The sequence below is a fragment of the Protopterus annectens genome, chromosome 2.part0 (genome assembly GCF_019279795.1).
Source record: "Protopterus annectens isolate FY-2018-M chromosome 2.part0, PAN1.0, whole genome shotgun sequence".
Lineage (NCBI taxonomy): Eukaryota > Metazoa > Chordata > Ceratodontiformes > Protopteridae > Protopterus > Protopterus annectens.
The window spans coordinates 1,235,854,265-1,235,874,629 of record NC_056728.1 but is presented as its reverse complement, the minus strand read 5'-3'; the positions used below and the strand labels follow the sequence as shown (position 1 = coordinate 1,235,874,629).

Below are 20,365 nucleotides of genomic sequence, written 5' to 3'. Positions count from 1 at the left end.
AGCCCCTCCACAGTAAACAGCAGCAGCAGGAGACACTCATGTCAATGCATTTACCTGTGATCTGTTTCTCCATCAGTGCATCACAAGTTGTCATAAAGTGCCTTGCACAAGGCAAAATCCCTTTTATACTTGTGTACTTGTGCAAGCCTTTCATAAATCCAATCCACGCCTGCTATAATTATAATTGTTTACCTTCTCTCTTTATGGTCCTGCTTTGTCTATCACGTAATTGCTACAAGATAGAATGCTATTAGAAGGAAAATTAGTGTTTAATGTTCTAGATACCCAAACTACAAAACCAAGTACAAATAGACTAGCTACTGGCTTCTGCTCTGTTGATAATAAGTAATATAGCTCTCCTGTACATTCACAGTTATAAAGTGCTGAACATTGGAAGACAGCATGAATATGTGCAGAATAAATTCAGATAAAAAGTGAAATATAAGAAATATAGTCTGAAAACTTAACATTTTACCATCATACCTCTCAACCTCTTAGAGCAAGTAATCTGGACAAAGCCAGATCTGGCAAAGGCCCAAAAATAGAGACAATTTTTAAATATTGCTCTTAAAAACAGAAACCTGATAGAATAACAGGTTTAGCATTAGCATGAATTGTCTGAAGGGAATAAAGTCTGAAAATCAATGTCATTATTTTCTAACTTCGATATTTAGTGATTTACCACTAAATTGCTAGAAAAAACACAATTTTATGAAAAACAGACCAAAAATATAAGGCAAAAATCTGGACATTCTGTAACAATCTGTACAGTTGAGAGGCATGGACTCTCAATTATCATTTTTATTTATTTATTTTGTTTGCTGTGTAGGTAGGCTGGTAAAAGACTCTCTCCAGCCATTACCTGGGCCTAAAAAGCAATAACACAAGAATACAAGAGTTACACAAAAGCAGCAGAGGTTACAAAATGCAAAGCTGAGCAGCAGAAGTAAAATTACAAACACAGATTTCATTGTAGTTACCATATATACAAGGTACCAAACAAATAAAGGAAGAAAATGTGTGCCATATGTATATAGGTATAACATTTCAAGCACTGATCCAATACAGGTGTCAGGATACAGGTTTTTAGTACTTAATAAATAAGCACCTATCCAGGCATGTCTAAGGGTCAGCTCCCGGTGTTTTCTCCAGTCTACCTGATGAATCTGGGCATCTTGGGGAAATGCAGCAAGTGCCTCATGTACACAGACAACCTTCTCCTGCTACCACCCAACACTACAACCTGTGAGAGATGCATTTATATAACAGTCAAGAGGAGAAGGTAAGCACATGCACCACACCACACTCATCACATAGTCCCTCAAAACCTACACCACCAAAACACACACATAGAAACACGAAACTCACACCTACATTCATGGAGGCTCTCAATAAAAACCTGCCCAAGCAACAGGGACCTCTAAAGCAGAAACGCAAGCAAACTTCACCCCCCCCCAACACAACCCAAATGACACATAGCCCACAAACTTAGTGTGTCACTCAACCACAGCCCATAAGGCATAACAACCACTAAAGTGCCTTTTTTAGGCAAGGTTCAAATGACAAATTCACGACCGTAACAGGTACAAGCAAGCAAATTCTGAGGGTAATGCTACTCAATGCTAGAAGTCTAAACCTCAAAATGCACTCACTCAAGGCACTCCTTAAAATGGAGAACATCGACATCTGTGCAGTGACAGAGACCTGGTTTAAAGCTCCAGAGAGCAGCCCTGCATTACCAGGCTATAATTCATATCACACCTTTCGGCCACCTAACCCGGACCGAAGCACTAAAGGTGGAGGCATGTCCATATTCATTAAGGATATCCACACCTTCAGGCTAGTTGCACAGTATAATGCATCCGAGATTATCCAAGTGCAAATAACTTTGGGCAAGACTGCAATCCAAATTGTAGCTTGCTACAGATCCCCCACCATGCCCCAGGATTCCCACTCCTCATTTCTTGATACACTGGAAAATATTAGGGTACAACCCAACACCCTAATAATGGGCGATTTCAACTACCCCACCATTAACTGGGAAAACTACTCATGTACCAACTCTTTTCCTCAACGTTTTCTGGAATTCATAAATTCCAATGCCTTGGATCAACTTATTCACACCCCCACCAGGGGAAGCAATATCCTAGAACTGGTCATTACCAGCATGGGCAACCGGTGTTCCACACCAGAAGTCAATTCCTCGTTGGTCAGATCCGACAACAAGCTAATCACCCTAGACATCCACATCCCACCCCCCATTAGGGAAACCACCATAAAAAACTTCTCCAAAGCCAACTTCACACTTCTTAAGACAGAAGTGGCAAACTTCGTGGCACCCATGCAATAGAGGTACGACTGCTGAATCCCACAAAAATGCACTTTATAAGCACTTACATGAGTGCATGGATCATGCTGTCCCTAACAGAACCAAGATGCTATCCTCCAAAAAAAGGAAGCCAATCTGGTGGTCCTCTGCCATAAACAAACTCTACAACAGAAGAAAGAAACTGTTGCAAAAAAGAGTAAAATCCCATTAGTGGAGGAATTCCTTGGTCAGCCTCAGTAAGAAGCTGAGATCCCTCATAAAATCCTCGAAAGCTAGTTATGAAAATAAAATTGCCACTGACTCTAAAGACAACCACAAAGTATTCTATAGCTATGTCAAGAATCTCAATGGTAACACTCAGATCTGCTCTGAGTTACAGCAAAATGGCACTAAATACACAGAACCAACTGATATTGCCAACATTCTGGCAGATAGGTTCACTGCTAACTTTACCCCCCCTCTAACCCCCTAGAGGGCCCATCTCTATACTGGAAGAATGCAAAGTTCCTGTAATCACGGCTGCACAGGTAAAAAACACACTCCCCAAAACCAAGAACACAGCATCCATGGGACCTGACAATATCCCAGGCTGAGTTCTACAAGAACTACATAACGGACTGGCATCCCACCTAAGTACCATTTTCAATCATAGCCTCACCTCAGGCTTTGTGCCCACTGAATGGCACACCACGACGGTTATCCCACTCCACAAAGGGGGAGCCACGATGGACCCCGGGAACTACCACCCCATTAGCCTGATGAGCCTGGTCATAGAATGTATCATCATGGAACTCATAAACAAAGACATTGGTAATCTCCAAACTCTGGACCCCACCCAGTTCTGGTTTGTAAAAGGCAGATCATGTCTCCTAAACCTGATAGACTTCTTTGAAGTAGTCACCAAAGCCATAGATGAGGGTAAGGTGGTTCACACAGCCTATCTAGATCTCGCCAAGGCTTTCAACACCATCTCCCACTCTGGATTTATAGATAAACTCACTAAACTAGGTATAAATCCCTATGTCACAAGATGGGTTGCCAGTTGGCTCATGGACAGAATTCACACTGTGAAAGTAGCAGACTCCAAATCTGACTTCAGACCAGTGGCAAGTGGAGTACCACAGGGTTCAGTCCTGGGTCCTCTCCTGTTTGGTATCTACTTCTCTGAAGTACAGACTAACACAGAAGGTCTTTGGCTAATGAAGTTTGCAGATGATTGCAAACTAGGAGCCATAATCAAAACTCCTAATGATGTGGACATCCTACAAAAGGGCCTCACTGAGACAGATGCCTGGTGTCAAAGCCATGGCCTGAAGCTCAATGCCAAAAAGTGCATTGTCATCCCCTTTGGTAAAAACTCTGTACCCATGAACTACCACATAGGTGGTAGTCTGCTTAACACCGAAAGTGTGACAAGAGACCTTGGGACACAGGTGGACAGTAGTCTCTCCTTTGATAATCACATCGCCACAGTGGTCAGGAAATCCTTCTATGTGGCACACCTCATCACAAAAGGTTTCTCATCCAGAAAAAAAGAGGTCATTGTTCCCCTCTACTCATCACTTATTAGACACATTATAGAGTACAATGCCCCTTTTGGTATGTGCCTCACAAGACATCTACAACAGCTGGAAAGGCCACAGAAATACCTCACAAAGAAGATTACTGGCCTCAAAAAGATGCCCTATGCAGACCGTCTAAAAAAACTCCAGCTTTATTGCATCGCATATCACCTTCTCAGAGGTGATCTCTGCCTAACATACAAAGCTATGTCAAACCCAGAGCTGTTGGACATGCTCCACTTAAAGAAATCCCAATCCCTCCAAGCTACATGCTGTAGGGACCTAAACCTTGTCACCACAATAAACAGAACATGCTGGAGGGATAGAGTCCTGTCCCAGAGACTTCCCATACTCTTGAACAGACTACCTATCTATGTCAAACAGAGCTCCTCATTAGCACTCTTCAAGAAAAATCTTGATGATTGTATGGGAAATAGGAAATTCACCCCGGGGATCACTTCTGTGGCTCTGCTCGACAGGGGCACAGGAAAATAATTCTCTTGCGTGGCGAAAGCCAGGGTACCTTTTTTTCTAGGTTTATATAGGCCCTAGGGCCAATAGCCTAGTACCTACCTATGAACCTATCAACCTATAAGGATTATCAGAGATCAGCATGATTAGTTTTATCCTTTACCTGTAAAACAAGCACATTTATATTGTTGTGTCAGGTGTTACCTCAGCTTGGCCTTAAAAAGAAAGATATTGTCTAGGTAAATCGTTTCTTTTGGAAGAGAGTTCCAAGAGGCAGGTGCAGGTTTCCAAAGAGTGTTTCACAAAAAGCTAAGAGGTGGGGTCTGGTAGGCATGAGAGCAGCATCTGATTGTAGGGGCAATGTACTTGCCAGCAGGAGGCAGTATCTGTCATGCAACAGTTAAAAGGTCAGGTCAGGTCCATGGCCCTAACTGTCATGGGAGGTAACTTTGATTTATGTTCATTTGTATTGCCTAGGTGTATAAATCTAAGGATCTTACTCTCAGTAGTTTATTATGACCTGACCAAAGAACAGTGATTGGTAAAGTGTGCCCAAGTCTAGATATGTGAATATTCCTGACAATAGCTTGAAAAGATTCTTTAGTAATCATTGATATATTCTGCATAAAATAGGAAGTACTTTTGAGTACAGTTTTGTATGTCATAACCCTTTGCACCACAGTCCGTCATTTAGCATTCAAACTGCACAATCACACTGCTTCAAAGAAAAGGAAAATATGTGGTGTGCAGAATTCAAATTCTTCATCCTGTCCCAATGTCACCTGACCTTGGAATGGAAATATTTAAGGAAGATATTGGGGCACACCCTCCTAAAAACTGGGTGCAGGAAGATTTGCCTCCCCATGCAATTAATGGTCCTTGTTATAGTTTGGATTATTTTAGTTCTGCATCTGAAGACAGTATATATATATATATATATATATATATATATATATATATATATATATATATACACCTCAAAAACAGATCTAATACAGAGTAACAGAATATCATACAAATTGTTATGATAGTACACAGTTATTTTTGCACTAGAGATTGCAGTTTTTAACTCCCCTGTTTATTTTTGGAATTGCTTTATTTGTGTGTAAATGTATATATTTATATATATATATATATATATATATATATATATATATATATATATATGTGTAGAGAAAGAGAGAGAGAAGAAGAAGAAGAAGGTGGGGAGCAAGTGAGAGAAAGAAGAAGGCATATTTTTATGAAGAAATCTCAGAATTACAGCAGTGCAGTCAGGTCTCTTCATAGACGTAATAGCTGCACTTCTTCACATTTAAATAGCATAACAATGAATATCTAGAATTTGTTGCTTCCTTACAGCAATTAGTGGTTTAATTTGAGAATTAAATAATGAATATTATACGACTGGCCGGTAACATCGTAAAACGAGCAAGCTGATTGGCCAGGCCAACCAGCGTGCCCATTGAGAATATACAATGGAAAAAGGTCCGGTCACCCGGACTTTTTTCCGTTGATTTATTCTTTAATTTTAATTGATGAAGGCTCTAAAAACATAAAAGTTATTTTACTTTATCCAACCAGTCTAAAGCTCTTTCTTACTAATGAACACATATTTTTAACAATATGAATGAGACAATCTTCTGTGTCAAAAATAACAAGAATATTCTTCCTGGTGAAGAATTCATGAACTGGGCAGCTTTTCATTAAAGACATGATCACATCCAGAAATATAAAAAAAAATGTAATTGCATCAAACATCTAATCTGACTAAAATTTCTGCAAGAAGGAAAATATATGATCCTTGAGATATGTATCTATCTATCTCTATATCAATATCTATCTATCTATCTCTCTCTCTCTCTCTCTCTCTCTCTCTCTATATATATATATATATATGTGTGTGTGTGTGTGTGTGTGTGTGTGTGTGTGTGTGTGTGTGTGTATATGTGTATATGGGTCTAGGACACAGGCTCGACTAGCATATGTCCAAATCACAAAACATCGAACACACATACACGAAAGTGCTTAACATCGAAAAGTGCTTCCGTGTATGTGTAGTTCAAAAAAAAAATCTACATTTCTGCAGGGGGGAAAAGCCCCCCTGCATCCCCCACCCCCCCTACTTTATTATTCTCACTCCAAGATCGCACTACAGTGGGGAAAAGGGAATTTTCCCTTACCCGCACTGTTGTCCGATCTATGAAACAGGCACACATACACAGAAGCGGTTGTCGATGTTAAGCGCTTTTGTGTATGTGTGTTTGATGTTTTGTGATTCGGACATATGCTAGTCGAGCATGTGTCCGGATCCCGTGTATATATATATATATATATATATATATATATATATATATATATATATTGAAAAAAGCGACTACTTTCAAGATATAAGTATATTTTTGCTGTTTCTACCTGTGCGACCTTCCTTTCTTGCCGAAAACGAAGTTAAACTGCTAATTTAACTGTATTTAGTGTTTTTTATTACCTGCACTTAAGTTAATGCTTGTTTGTTTAATTTAACTGTTGAGGCTGCCCACTCAAGTGTGCTAGCCTGTGCATTTAATACACTGTTGTTTTTCTGCATTTTCCTGTTGCCTTTTTGAAAAAAAAAATATATATATATATATATCCTTGTTTCCCACCTTTCCTGACTAGAATAGTCCCCTATACAGGCTTTGCTGTATTCTGGACTTTGGGATAGTTCCTGTGTTGCCCATTACCTTATTTGGATAGAAGGAAGTTTCTTTGCTCACCAGTGAGAGTGGGGAGCCTTGAGCAGCCTATCTGCCCTGAAGGAGTGACCTCAGCACAAAAGTATTGTAGTATATGGTCGTTTTTGGCCATTTCTAGCTCTTTGAAGTTCCCTGCTTAAAAATCCACCTGTGAGAGTTTTTTTCACTTATACTACTCAGCAGCAGCTCCTCGTGGTCCTGCAGAGTGGTCCTAGCAGCAGAGAATCGAAAAAAGTGACTACTTTCAAGATATAAGTATATTTTTGCTGTTTCTACCTGTGCGTCTTTCCTTTCTTGCCGAAAACGAAGTTAAACTGCTAATTTAACTGTATTTAGTGTTTTTTATTACCTGCACTTAAGTTAAAGCTTGTTTGTTTAATTTAACTGTTGAGGCTGCCCACTCAAGTGTGCTAGCCTGTGCATTTAATATACTGTTGTTTTTCTGCATTTTCCTGTTGCCTTCTTGAAAAAAAAAAAAAAAAAAAAATCCTTGTTTCCCGCCTTTCCTGACTAGAATAGCCCCCTATACAGGCTTTGCTTTATTCTGGACTTTGGGATAGTTCCTGTGTTGCCCATTACCTTACTTGGATAGAAGGAAGTTTCTTTGCTCACCAGTGGGAGTGGGGAGCCTTGAGCAGCCTATCTGTCCCTGAAGGAGTGACCTCAGCACAAGAATCTTGCAGTAATTGGTCGTTTTGGGCCATTTCTAGCTCTTTGAAGTTCCCTGCTTAAAAGTTTTGCGCAATTTAGCGCAAAGTTGCCCATAGCGCAGCATCGGGCAGTGCCGGTTAATCTAGTTTAAACTATTTCTGGCTCCGCAAAGTCTGCTCTTCAGTTTTTCCCTTAGAACTGCTCTACTTTCAATCTAAACAGTCTATTCTCTATCTAAAAAGCCCAGCACTTGCTCCTAAAGCATTTATACACAGGTAAAGCACTCTTAAACAAAAAGAAAGCACTACATCCACCTACAATCCCCTTGAATACCCATTACCCTATAGGTCCTTTCTGACTCAGTTACACAGCAATCCCTTACACTATTCTAGCATGTCGAAGGGTCAATTACTGGCGTCCTCTCCAGTTCAGCTGGTGAATCTGGGAATCTTGAGGCAATGTTACAACTGCCTCATGTACACAGACAACCCTCTCCTCCTCCCAACAAATACAAATATATGTGAGAGATGCAACTATATAGCCAAACTGGAGGCTGAGCTCTCTCAATTCAGTACTGGCAAAACCAGTCAGGAGGAGAAGGTAACCACACTCACCACAAACCCAGTCTCACATAGACCTATCACAACTGCAAACCAAACACATAAACACACAAAAACATACTCAGAGGCTCTAATTAAAAATCTACCAAAGCAACAGAGGCCTCCAAAGCAGACATCCAAGCAACCACTACCTCAAAACACAGCACATGCAACACATAGTTCACAAAGTCAGTGTGCCAGACAGTCACAGCCCTTAAGGCCAAACAACATGAGTGATACACTTGTCAAAGGTGACTCCATAGTCAGACACACTAACATCCCGCTCACCAGACTGAACAAGGAAAAGTTTACAGTAAGCTGCCTGTCGGGCGCTAGAATCCGCCACATAACACAAGCACTCAGGTCACTCCAAGGCAAGTACAAATATGACTCAGTCATTGTCCATGCCGGTGTGAATGACCTGAGACGTACCTCCCTGGACTACATGAAAAGAGACATAGAGGAGCTCTCTGATTATGTAGCCCAGGCCGGTATGACCCTGACCCTGAGCAGCATCTTACCCTCACCAAGAATGATGCCACAGTACAAAGACAAAATGATCAGCTTTAACAACTGGCTCAATTACTGGTGTCATTCTAAGGGGATCCAATGTCTGTCTGCTTGAGATGACATGCTTGACAAGCCACGCTGCTTCACAAGGGACGGCTTGCACCTGTCACCCCTGGGCTTCCAGATATTGGCCAAGGCTCTTGCCACCCCCATAGTGCCTTTTTTAGGCAAGGCTCAAAAGACAAACCCACCTCCCTAGAAAACACAAGTGGAAAAAAACTAAGGGTAATGCTGCTCAACGCCAGAAGTCTAAACCTCAAGATGCATGCTCTCGAAGCCCTCCTCAGTATGGAGAACATCAATGTCTGTGCAGTGACTGAAACCTGGTTCAAGGCTCCTGAGAGCACCCCAGCACTACCAGGTTATACCTCATATTATGCTTTTCGGCCTCAAAACTTGGACTGAACCACAAATGGAGGGGAAGTATCCATATTCATCAAAGATTCCCACACCTCCAGGTTAGTGGCAATGCACGAAGCATCGGAGACCATCCAGGTGCAACTAACCATAGGCAAAACTGCCCTACAGTTTGTAGCATGCTACAGACCACCCTCTCAAACTCAGGAACCCCACTCAGCCTTCCTGAAGACACTGGAGAGTATGAATGTCTCTCCAAATACCATCATATTGGGAGACTTCAACTACCCAAACATAGACTGGGAGCATTACTCAAGCCCCAACACCCTAGCCCAAAGGTTCCTAGAATTCATAAACTCAAATGCGATGGAACAACTAGTCACCACTCCCACAAGAGGAGATAATATACTAGACCTGATCATCACAAACATGGGGACACAATGCTCCACACTGGAAGTATACCCTCATTTGTGAGATCAGACCATAAATTAATCTCACTGGAAATCCACATCCTGCCCCCATCCCCAGCACAAAAGACCACAGTGAAGAATTTCTCAAAAGCTGACTTCACACTTCTTAAGACTGAAGTGGTATCCTTCAAGGCCTCTGGGCCAGTGAAAACCACAGCCCACACCGCTGAATCCTTTATAAACGCTTTCTATGGACACCTTCAAGAATGCATGGATCATGCAATCCCAAATAAAACCAAGACCCATTCCCCCAAAGGCAGGTGTCCTGTCTGGTGGACCCTAGCCATAAACAAGCTTTACAACAGGAGGAGGAAGCTACTACATGACAGAGCAAAATCTCCAAAAAGGAAGGCATCTCTGATCAGTACTAGCAAAAAACTATGATCACTCATAAAATCATCCAAGGCCAACTTTGAGAGAAAAATCGCAAAAGACACTAAAGACAATCACAAGGCCTTCTTTAGTTATGTTAGAAACCTGGGTGGAAACTCCCAGATATGCTCAGAGTTAGTCCAAAATGACAAAAAATACACTGAACCCACAGACATTGCCAACATACTGGCAGACAGGTTCAGTGCAAATTTCTCCCCCCCCCCAAAAGGAGAAATATCTATCCCAGCAGAGTGTAGCCTCCCTGACATCTCAGATGCCCAGGTGAGAGCCGCCCTCTCCAAAGCTAAAAACACAGCATCAATGGGACCAGACGGTATCCCAGGTTGCGTGCTACATGAACTCCAAGAGGAACTAAACCCGCACATAAGGCTGCTGTTTAATCTTAGCCTTAATACAGTATACGTACCCAAAGAATGGCGTACAACTACAGTGGTCCCACTCCACAAAGGAGGTGCTTCTACGGACCCTGGAAATTACTGCCCCATAAGCTTGACGAGCCTGGTCTGCAAAGCTATGGAGAGGATCATTATGGAACTCATAAACAAAGACATTGGGGACCACCAGACACTGGATCCTACCCAATTCGGCTTTGTCAAGGGCAGATCCTGCCTTTTGAACCTGGTCAACTTTTTTGAAACAGTCACTAAGGCCATTGATGAGGGTAAGGCAGTTCACACAGCCTACCTTGATCTTGCAAAAGCCTTTGACACAATACCTCACTCGGGCATCATAGACAAGCTCACCAGCTTAAATGTAAACCCATATGTCATAAGATGTGTTGCAAACTGGCTCAAGGACAGAACCCACAAGGTCAGAATTGCTGGAGCCATGTCAGACTCTAAGCCAGTCACAAGCGGTGTCCCACAGGGCTCGGTCCTGGGACCCCTCTTGTTCAGCATTTATTTTTCCGAGGTGCAAGCAAACATAGGAGGATTGTGGCTAACAAAGTTTGCAGATGACTGCAAACTGGGCGCCATAATTGATACTCCAGCGGACACAAGCATCCTTCACAAAGGCCTCATAGAAATGGATAACTGGTGCCAGAGCCATGGTCTTAAACTGAACGCCAAAAAATGTATAGTCATACCCTTTGGGAAAAACAAAGTACCCACAAATTACCACATAGGTGGTAATCCATTAAATATGGAAGAAGTAATCAGGGACCTAGGGACCCAAGTTGACAGTAACCTCTCATTTGACACTCACGTTGCCAAGGTGGTTAGGAAGACCTTCTATATTACCCACCTTATCATGAAAGGATTCACATCTAGATCAAGAGAGGTCATTGTGCCCCTGTACTCTTCCCTTATCAGGCCCATAATTGAGTACACTGCCCCATTTGGGATGTACCTTACCCGACACCTGCAGCAGTTAGAAAGACCCCAAAAGTACCTCACCAAGAGGATCAAGGGTCTCAAATATATGTCATATGCTGCCCGGCTGAAGAAACTCCAGCTCTATTCAGTCGCATACCGCCTACTCAGAGGTGATCTATGTCTGACGTACAAGGTCATGTCCAATCCGGAATTAATGGACATGCTCCACCTCAGAAAATCCAAATCCACCAGATCCATGAGAGCGAGAGATTTGAACCTCAACACAGAAATAAATAGGACATGCTGGAGGGACAGATTCATAACCCAGAGGCTCCCTACACTCTGGAACAGAATCCCAGTCCATGTTAGGCAGAGTCCCTCACTGACTCTCTTCAAGAGAAATCTTGACGAGTGGATGGGAGATCGTAGGTTTACCCGGGGGTCACTTCTGTGTCACTACTAGACAGAGGCACAGTAAACTAAACCCTAAATGGGCATAGTATTCTCATTCCAAGGGGTGGCGAAAGCCACACACACTCGAGCTAGGCTTATAAATGCCCTAGGGCTAATAGCTTAGTATGAACCTATGAACCTATATATATATATATATATATATATACATATATATATATATATATATATATATATATATATATATATATATATATATATATATATATATATATATATATATATATATATACACTCTTCTGAAACATCCATTCATTGGGTTCAGTGGCAGGGCAGAATGAAAGGCAGAAAAATGTTGTCACGAACACTTATCTTGTGCTGGGAACTTCAATGAGTATGTAGAGGTAATGTGGATTTGGGATTTTAATATCAAAACGTTTGGATATACTGAAAGCTTCAGCATTATGGATGACATGTGTGCAAGTGTCCACAGATTAGGGTCAGACAAAGGGCTTGGGAAGTGATTAGATAGAGGGAATATGAAAAAGTTTGTAAAGTAAGAAAAAGATAAATAAGAAACACTATGTGTAGTTGAATCCAATATGTTAAACATACAATTATCTACAAGAGTGTATCCTGAATATCCTGAATAAGATGGATATTCCTCCTGTTTTTTTATTTTCTGTGTCTATTCTAAGTATGCCGTAGTCTGGGGAAGAATTTTCTCATCTTTTATTTCTTCTTTTAGCCATCATAATGTAAAGGTGATTGGGTGGACTAACCAGGCATGAACTTCTGGATTTTTTTTTACTTTTTTATTTTATTTTATTTTATTTTTTTGCAGATACTTCTAAGAGACTAGAGAGAAATTTGAGGAGTTTAAGGACATATTATGCCATCTACCTTTGCTGATATAGTTGCACTGCTTAGTTCTTGGTTTAGGATGGGTTTTAGATGTACCTCACCACTTAATTTTTGCATCAATGAGGGATGGTACTTTAGACGGAATCACTTATTTAGTGTATATTGTAAGTTGACCTGTAGGCTAGGAGTGTTTCATTTAGGCATTTGCTTTTAAAGTATAGAATGTTTGTGTGATGTAGGGTGGTGTTATGAGAAGCTATGTATGTTGTGTGCAGGTGGAGTATAGAAAAGAAGGTTGTTGTTACAATAGTGGTGATAAGATGTACCGTGGGTCAGCAAGGTGAATGCTGTTAAAGCAGAAGCAGAAACAGGCTTGTGATGTATGTCAGAATATGGTGGCAAGATATGAGGAAGAGTATGCTAGATGTGTAGTAATGAACCAATAAAGCATTTATTATAGGAACTGTAGCTGCATGAAGAATAGCTGAGAATGGATAGGGAGCAGATGGAGGAAAATGTGGAGTTATTGGTAGACAAGGATAGAACATGGATTAGAATTGTAGAGGCTAGTGCATAACAGAAGAGAAGACAATGCTGAAGAAAGGTAAGGGTGGAAGAGCAAGAATGTGAGTAGAATGAATGATGCATGAGGAGGCTTTAATGGTAGATGATATATGCAAGCTGGGTAGTAAAGGAAGTGTTGTTAAGAGTGGTGCTGGGAAAGAAGTAGCTAAATACCTGCTGTAATATGTGGAAGTTACAGGATAGGGAGTGTTTAGTTAAGGGAGGAGGGAAGATGTGATGTAATAGGAGTTTTGAGTTGAGGAGGAGTGTTAAGTTTTACAGAAGATTGGGGTTATTGGAATGAATGATATGGATTTGGGGAATGGTTCGATTTGCTGTTCAGAGATTTGGATGGTAGAGGGGGACTGAGTATCATTAAGAGTATTTTCAAAGGTTATGCTGTTGCAAGGCTAACAGCTACTTGATTTGGTTAGATGAAAGGTTTAGTTTTTCTGCATTTGTATTGTGTTGGCGGGTTTAGAGGTTGAATTACTGGATCTATAAATGTGGAGTATGTGGGGGGTGGAAATTGGGGTAGGTTAGAGGAGCAAATTTAAGCCACACATAATACAGCTGAATGGAGTATAAAGAGTCAAGTTTGCCTTCTAGGTTTCGACTGTATCATCAGTTAATGTTTACACAGTTAGTGAGATGAATAGCTCAGATGTATCAGCCAGCAATCCATAACTGTACTATTTGTGGAGAACTATACTCTGCATCTAAAACACTGTGCACCATTTTGTTTACTTTTTCTTTTACCTAAGGCAGACTTTCTTTAGCATACGTTACTTTATTTTCTGTATTGTTGGTCACTCCTTTTGTGGTAAAATCTGGTTGTACAAAAGAAACCAAAATAAAATGTCTTAATTATAATCAGTGGTTAAGACTGCAGTACACAGGGATAAAATGAAAAAAAGAAAGCAGGTAGTACAGCATACTTGGGTAGTAGGTCATGTCTTTTGATTTTATGCAGAGCTTAACTAGGAAGGTGGAGACATTTGGTTCTGCTTAACTTTTCTTCCCTTAACACTTGTAAAACAAGTAATTGGACTTGATAAATGTCCTTCAGTTTTCAACTGTTTTGGCTTTTCCCTACACTTTTTATTGCTGTGTGCTGATGACTTGAGAGACTCTGAAACAATGTCCTTGAACAGAAAATAAATGAGTCAGCAAATACTTAACAAAAGCACCTGATAAAAATAGATAAAGAGAAAAATGCAACTTTCAGAAGAGGGCTACATACACATAGATAAACTGTACATTTACAGAAAATCAATTGAACATTGTATTTCATCTGCATCTTCTAAAGTATAGATTCTAGTAGTTTTATCTATACAGTTCATTAAGATACCGATGCAATGTGGACTAAAATCAGTGAACTAAAATTATGTTCAAGGGCTTGCAGGTCAGTGTTCAGAAGTACCACAGTGAGAAACTGACCATTTTCTGATTTCATTTAGTTTTTCTTTTCAATGCAAATTACACAAGATCCCAAAATGGATTAACAACACTGTACATAATACTGATTTAGTGCAGGTTGTGATAACTGTGAGCAGCTAGGCATTCTATGGTATTCAGCTGCAGTCTCAGTCAAAATATGCATGAAACCATTCCAGTTTAACCTTACATTATGCATGCCAAGAATAACCAAGGAAAGGTTAGCACACAGCAGCAGTTCGTCAAGATATCAACGTGAATGGTATGGAAGTCTCAGCTGAAAAATGTAATGGCATTTCCAAAGATAATAAAAATGAGGCTAAGGATCACAACTGCACTATGGTTGTAGCTCAAAATTAACATTGCACGTGTGTCTACACACCACAGTTTTATACATCAGCAGAGGCAGAAGAAAGATGGCAGACAAACAATGCGCATGCATTACATAACAGAAAGAAGTATTTACCTGAAATATGTCAAACCCTTTGCACTGAAAACCAGTTGAAATAATAGCTGTGCACTTATGTCATATGTTTGCTTTTTCATTAGACAAAGTTAATTAAAATGGTTGTCCATGGACCATAAATAAAACAATTACAGATGAACTGTAAAATTAAGCAACAGTCAATCAGTACACAAAGAAAAAAGACAAACATTTAGAGGAAATAATTATGGTTATCTAACATTTTAAAAAATACAAATATACAGTAACAATATATGGATCATTTCTGAATTTACTTAAGAGTAACTATTGGAAACAGTGAACATTTAATAAAAAATGTCCCTGCAAGCATATGCAAATGGTTATTTCATTCTCACAGTCTCTGATATGAGTTCTAACTTAGAGCAGTTTGATTGCTATTTTTAAAATTATGAAACAAGTGGAGCTTTGTATTTTCTGTCAGCCATTTTGCTAAATTTTAATTCACCTGTTTGCTCAGATTATCTTATAAAAAATGGATTAAAGTGTGTTAAAAAATAAAAAGGTTGACAGACCTTGTAGTGAATGAATAATTTATAAACTTTTTTATTCTGATTCTGCAGACTGCACAGCAGAGCATGAGCACAGGTGTGGGGATGGTCGATGCATATCAATAAACTGGGTCTGTGATGGTGACCACGACTGTGTGGACAGTTCAGATGAAACCAACTGCTGTAAGTTGCCTTGTATGCTTTTTACGTGTATATGCATGTGTGTGGTTAACATTATACATGACTCTATTCTGTGATGTATCATCAGTAATTTCTTTGTTATAGATGCTTCCATTCCTAAAACTACTGCTTGTTTTCAAGTCAGCAACTGCAAGAATCATAAAAAACATATCTGAAGCCTCTAAATAGTTCATAATATGGACTGTTAAAGTAACAGAGTGTTATGTTAAGGCAGAGTTATAGTATATTGACAAGACAATAATGAATCCCATGATAAATGCTAAGAAATAAGACAAATAACTGTATCATGCAAAGTGATTGTTTGGTACATTTATCTTGTTTTATGATTATGAATATAATTTTAATGCCTCAAATAATACAGCTTAAGAGAGACTTTCTTTAAAGGTATTTGAGAAATGTATGTTGCCTGATTTCACATGGCTGTGAGGTGTGAAGTTTGCCCTTTTGAACCAGTATCCAGATTCCAAAATACATTCAGACTTCAGTTTGATGACACATATGGATAAAGAGCAAATATTACTTTGTGCTGTAAACAAGCTTAAAGAGTATTTGTGTTAAAAATTTTATTTTGCAGCAGAATGACTTCGGAAATAATGAATTAAATTTGTGATTTGCTTTTCAACTCATCTTTTTTTATAATATACCACACTATTCCTAGATTTGTCAAATGCCTTTGACACCATCTCACACACCCTACTTATATCCCAACTCTCCACCCTACACCTCTCTCCCACCCCCATTGCCTGGTTTTCCAGCTACTTGTCCAACCACCAAGCTATCCAAAGGAAAACTTCAACCTCCCTCTTCCTTCCCACACCCTCAGGTGTCCCACAAGGTTCTGCTCTTGGCCTTCTTTTCTTCAACCTATTCATTAACAACTTTCACCAATCCATCCCAGACTCGTCTATCATCCAATATGCAGATGACTCAACAATCATCTGCTCAGCCTTCTCCCCCTCCAAGCTCCTAGCAAAAACCCAACTAGCCTTCTCCAAAACAGAAACCTGGATGCAGTCTAACCACCTAGCATTAAATGCAAATAAAACCAAACTAATGTTTTTTTCCCCTACCAAAAACTCCATTGACAAATCCACATTAACCATACAGAGCCAAAACAACACCCTCCTTGAAATATTTCCCAACACCAGGTTTCTTGGTATCATTATTGAAGAAGAACTAAAATTTGACACCCACATCCTCTCCCCAATCAAGAAAACCCACCAAATGTTAGGTCTCCTCTACAGGCACTACCGCTTCCTAAGCCCATCTACCTGTCAAACTCTTGCATCCACCTTCCTACTCCCCTCCTTATGTATGGTGCCCCTCTTTTCACCAATCTCTGTCTTGGCCTTCAGTCCAAACTTGAATCCTGCTACCACAAGATCTCCAAATTTGCAACCAATTCAAAAACTCATCCCACCACTGCCACTCCCTCCTCACCCTCAGCTGGCTTAAACTACCCAACTACCTCAGTTACCCACAACTCACCATTGCCCACAAGCTCATCTTTAAACCTGCCAACTGCCCAGTTCTTGCTACTTCCTTAAAACCTTACATTCCCAACCGCTCACTCAGATCCAAAAACCAAAATCTCCTTCAGGTCCACAAACCTGCATGACCTCCTGGCCATCTACTACTGTCCCACTCCTTAGTTAACAGAGGAACTCTCTCCCCACACACCTATGCAACCTACCTAACCATACAAATTTTAAATCTCAGGTCCTCTCTCATCTTTCTTCCAAATGGCAATGCCCTTGCCACGCTCCAACTTAAACCCCCCCTCATTCCACCTTGCACTGACTCATCCAACTACCTCTACTATTACTTCATCCCACCCAAAACAATCCCTCCCCTAACAAAAACTAATTTTCTCTCTAGTATCTATTGTACTATACTCTCTAATTTCAATTATACTATTACCCTCTCCACGCATAATATTTTCCTAACCTACTAATGGCTAGTAGCTATATAATTTGAAATGTTAAACCTACAATTGAGTTTATAACAAAAATATTCACTTTATGTAAATGTTGAAATTTCTGTATTGAATTATGTCTTTTCATTTTTGTAACATTGTGACAAGCCAATTGCAAATATCATGGAGCTTATCTGTAAATGTTTAATTAGCTGTATGAACTATGTCCTTTTGCAACATGTGAAATGTAACTCGCAATTATTGTGGACTTCCCCAGTCATCAAATTTAAATAAATAAATACTATCCCTGTGATTTACCAGATATCATTTTATTCTGTACCTAAAGTCTGATTTCATTTTTAAATGACTGAGGGACATGCTGGCTAATTTATAGATCACATTTTATGTAGAAAAAAATACTTATTGTAGTTTGTAGTTTGTAGAGCCCATTTTTCTTTTAGGGGATGTGGTAATCAGTGTAATGGGAAAGAAATGTTTCTGTATTGTCATTACAAAACAGTAGATTCTGTTGTAAAAGGGCCTATGAAGAGGCTGTTTATGTAATTCCTATAACTCACTGAAGTCCACAACAGAAGAAGACTACAGCTCTGTAACTAAGTCTGAGATATATATATAAATATATATATATATATATATATATATATATATATATATATATATATATATATATATATGTATATAGGTTCATAGGTTCATAGGTTCATACTAGGCTAGGGCATTTATAAGCCTAGCCAGAGTGTGTTTGGCTTTCGCCACCCATTTTAAATGAATTTTGCTATGCCCTTTTTCGAGGTTAGTATACTGTGCCTCTGTCTAACAGTGACACAGAAGTGATACCCGGGGTAAACCTACTATCTCCCATCCACTCATCAAGATTCCTCTTGAAGAGAGTCAATGAGGGTCTCTGCCTAACCTGGACTGGGATTTTATTCCAGAGTGAAGGGAGCCTCTGGGTTATGAATCTGTCCCTCCAGCATGTCCTATTTATTTCAGTGCTGAGGTTCAAGTCTCTCGAGCGCGTAGCTCGATTGGATTTGGATTTTCTGAGGTGCAGCATGTCCATTAATTCCGGGTTGGACATGGCTTTATATGTCAGGCACAGATCGCCTCTGAGCAGGCGGTATGCCACTGAGTAGAGCTGGAGTTTCTTTAACCGGGCAGCATAAGGCATCTGTTTGAGCCCTTTGATCCTCTTGGTGAGGTACTTTTGGGGCCTTTCCAGTTGCTGCAGGTGTCTGGTAAGGTACATCCCAAAAGGGGAATTGTACTCAGTTATGGGCCTGATGAGGGATGAGTAAAGAGGCACGATGACCTCCCCTGATCTAGATGTGAATCCCTTCATGATTAGGTGGGCTATATAAAATGTTTTTCTAACCACTTTGGCCACGTGGCTGTCAAATGAGAGATTGCTATCAACTTGGGTCCCCAGGTCCCTAATTACTTCTTCCATACTTAATGGATTACCACCTATGTGGTAATTTGTGGGCACTTTGTTTTTGCCAAAGGGGATGACTATACGCTTTTTGGCATTTAGCTTGAGGCCATGGCTCTGGCACCAGTTGTCTGTTTCTATGAGGCCCGTTTGTAGGATGCTTGTGTCAGCTGGAGAGTCGATTATGGCGCATAGTTTGCAGTCATCTGCGAACTTGGTCAGCCACAGTCCTTCCGTGTTAGCCTGTACCTCCGAGAAATATATACCGAACAAGAGAGGTCCCAGGACTGAGCCTTGTGGGACGCCACTTGTAACTGGTTTGGAGTCTGACATGGCTCCAGCAATTCTAACCATATGGGTTCTGTCCTTGAGCCAGTTTGCAACCCATCTAGTGACATAGGGGTTTATATTTAAGCTGGTGAGCTTATCTATAATGCCTGAGTGGGGTATTGTATCGAAGGCTTTTGCAAGGTCCAGGTAGGCTGTGTGGACCACCTTCCCCTCATCAATGGCCTTGGTGACTGTTTCAAAGAAATCAACCAGGTTTAAGTGGCAGGATATGCCCTTAACAAAGCCGAACTGGGTAGGATCCAGTGTCTGTAGGTCCCCAATATCTTTATTTATGAGGTCCATGATGATCCTTTCCATAGCTTTGCAGACCAAGCTAGTCAGGCTTATGGGGCGATAGTTTCCAGGATCTGTTGAGGCACCACCTTTGTGGAGAGGGACCACTGTTGCTGTACGCCACTCTTTGGGTACATATCCTGTAGTAAGGCTGAGATTGAACAGTAGTTTTATGTTTGAGTTTAGTTCTTCTTGGAGTTCATGTAGGACGCAGCCCGGGACACTGTCTGGTCCCATTGATGCTGTGTTTTTTGCTTTGGAGAGGGTGGCTCTTACCTGAGCATCTGAGATGTCAGGGGGACAGCACTCTGCTGGGATAGATATTTGCCCTTTTGGTGGGGAAGGGGGGGGAGTTTGCGCTGAACCTGTCAGCTAGGATGTTGGCAATGTCTGTGGGCTCAGTGTATTTTTTGTCATTTTGGACTAATTCTGAGCATATCTGGGAATTCCCACCCAGGTTCCTAACATAACTAA

General features: G+C 40.5%; 1 protein-coding gene across 2 annotated transcripts in view; it reads left to right on the top strand.

The window, feature by feature from the left end:
• The window catches only part of CORIN (corin, serine peptidase), a 1,415,152-nt gene that overhangs the window by 845,333 nt on the left and 549,454 nt on the right, over positions 1 to 20,365 (top strand). For both annotated transcript variants that reach the window (XM_044061411.1, XM_044061410.1), the window contains exon 8: positions 15,771 to 15,881. In XM_044061411.1, coding sequence (XP_043917346.1) covers positions 15,771 to 15,881 — 111 coding nt within the window. The remainder of the gene's footprint in view (positions 1 to 15,770; positions 15,882 to 20,365) is intronic.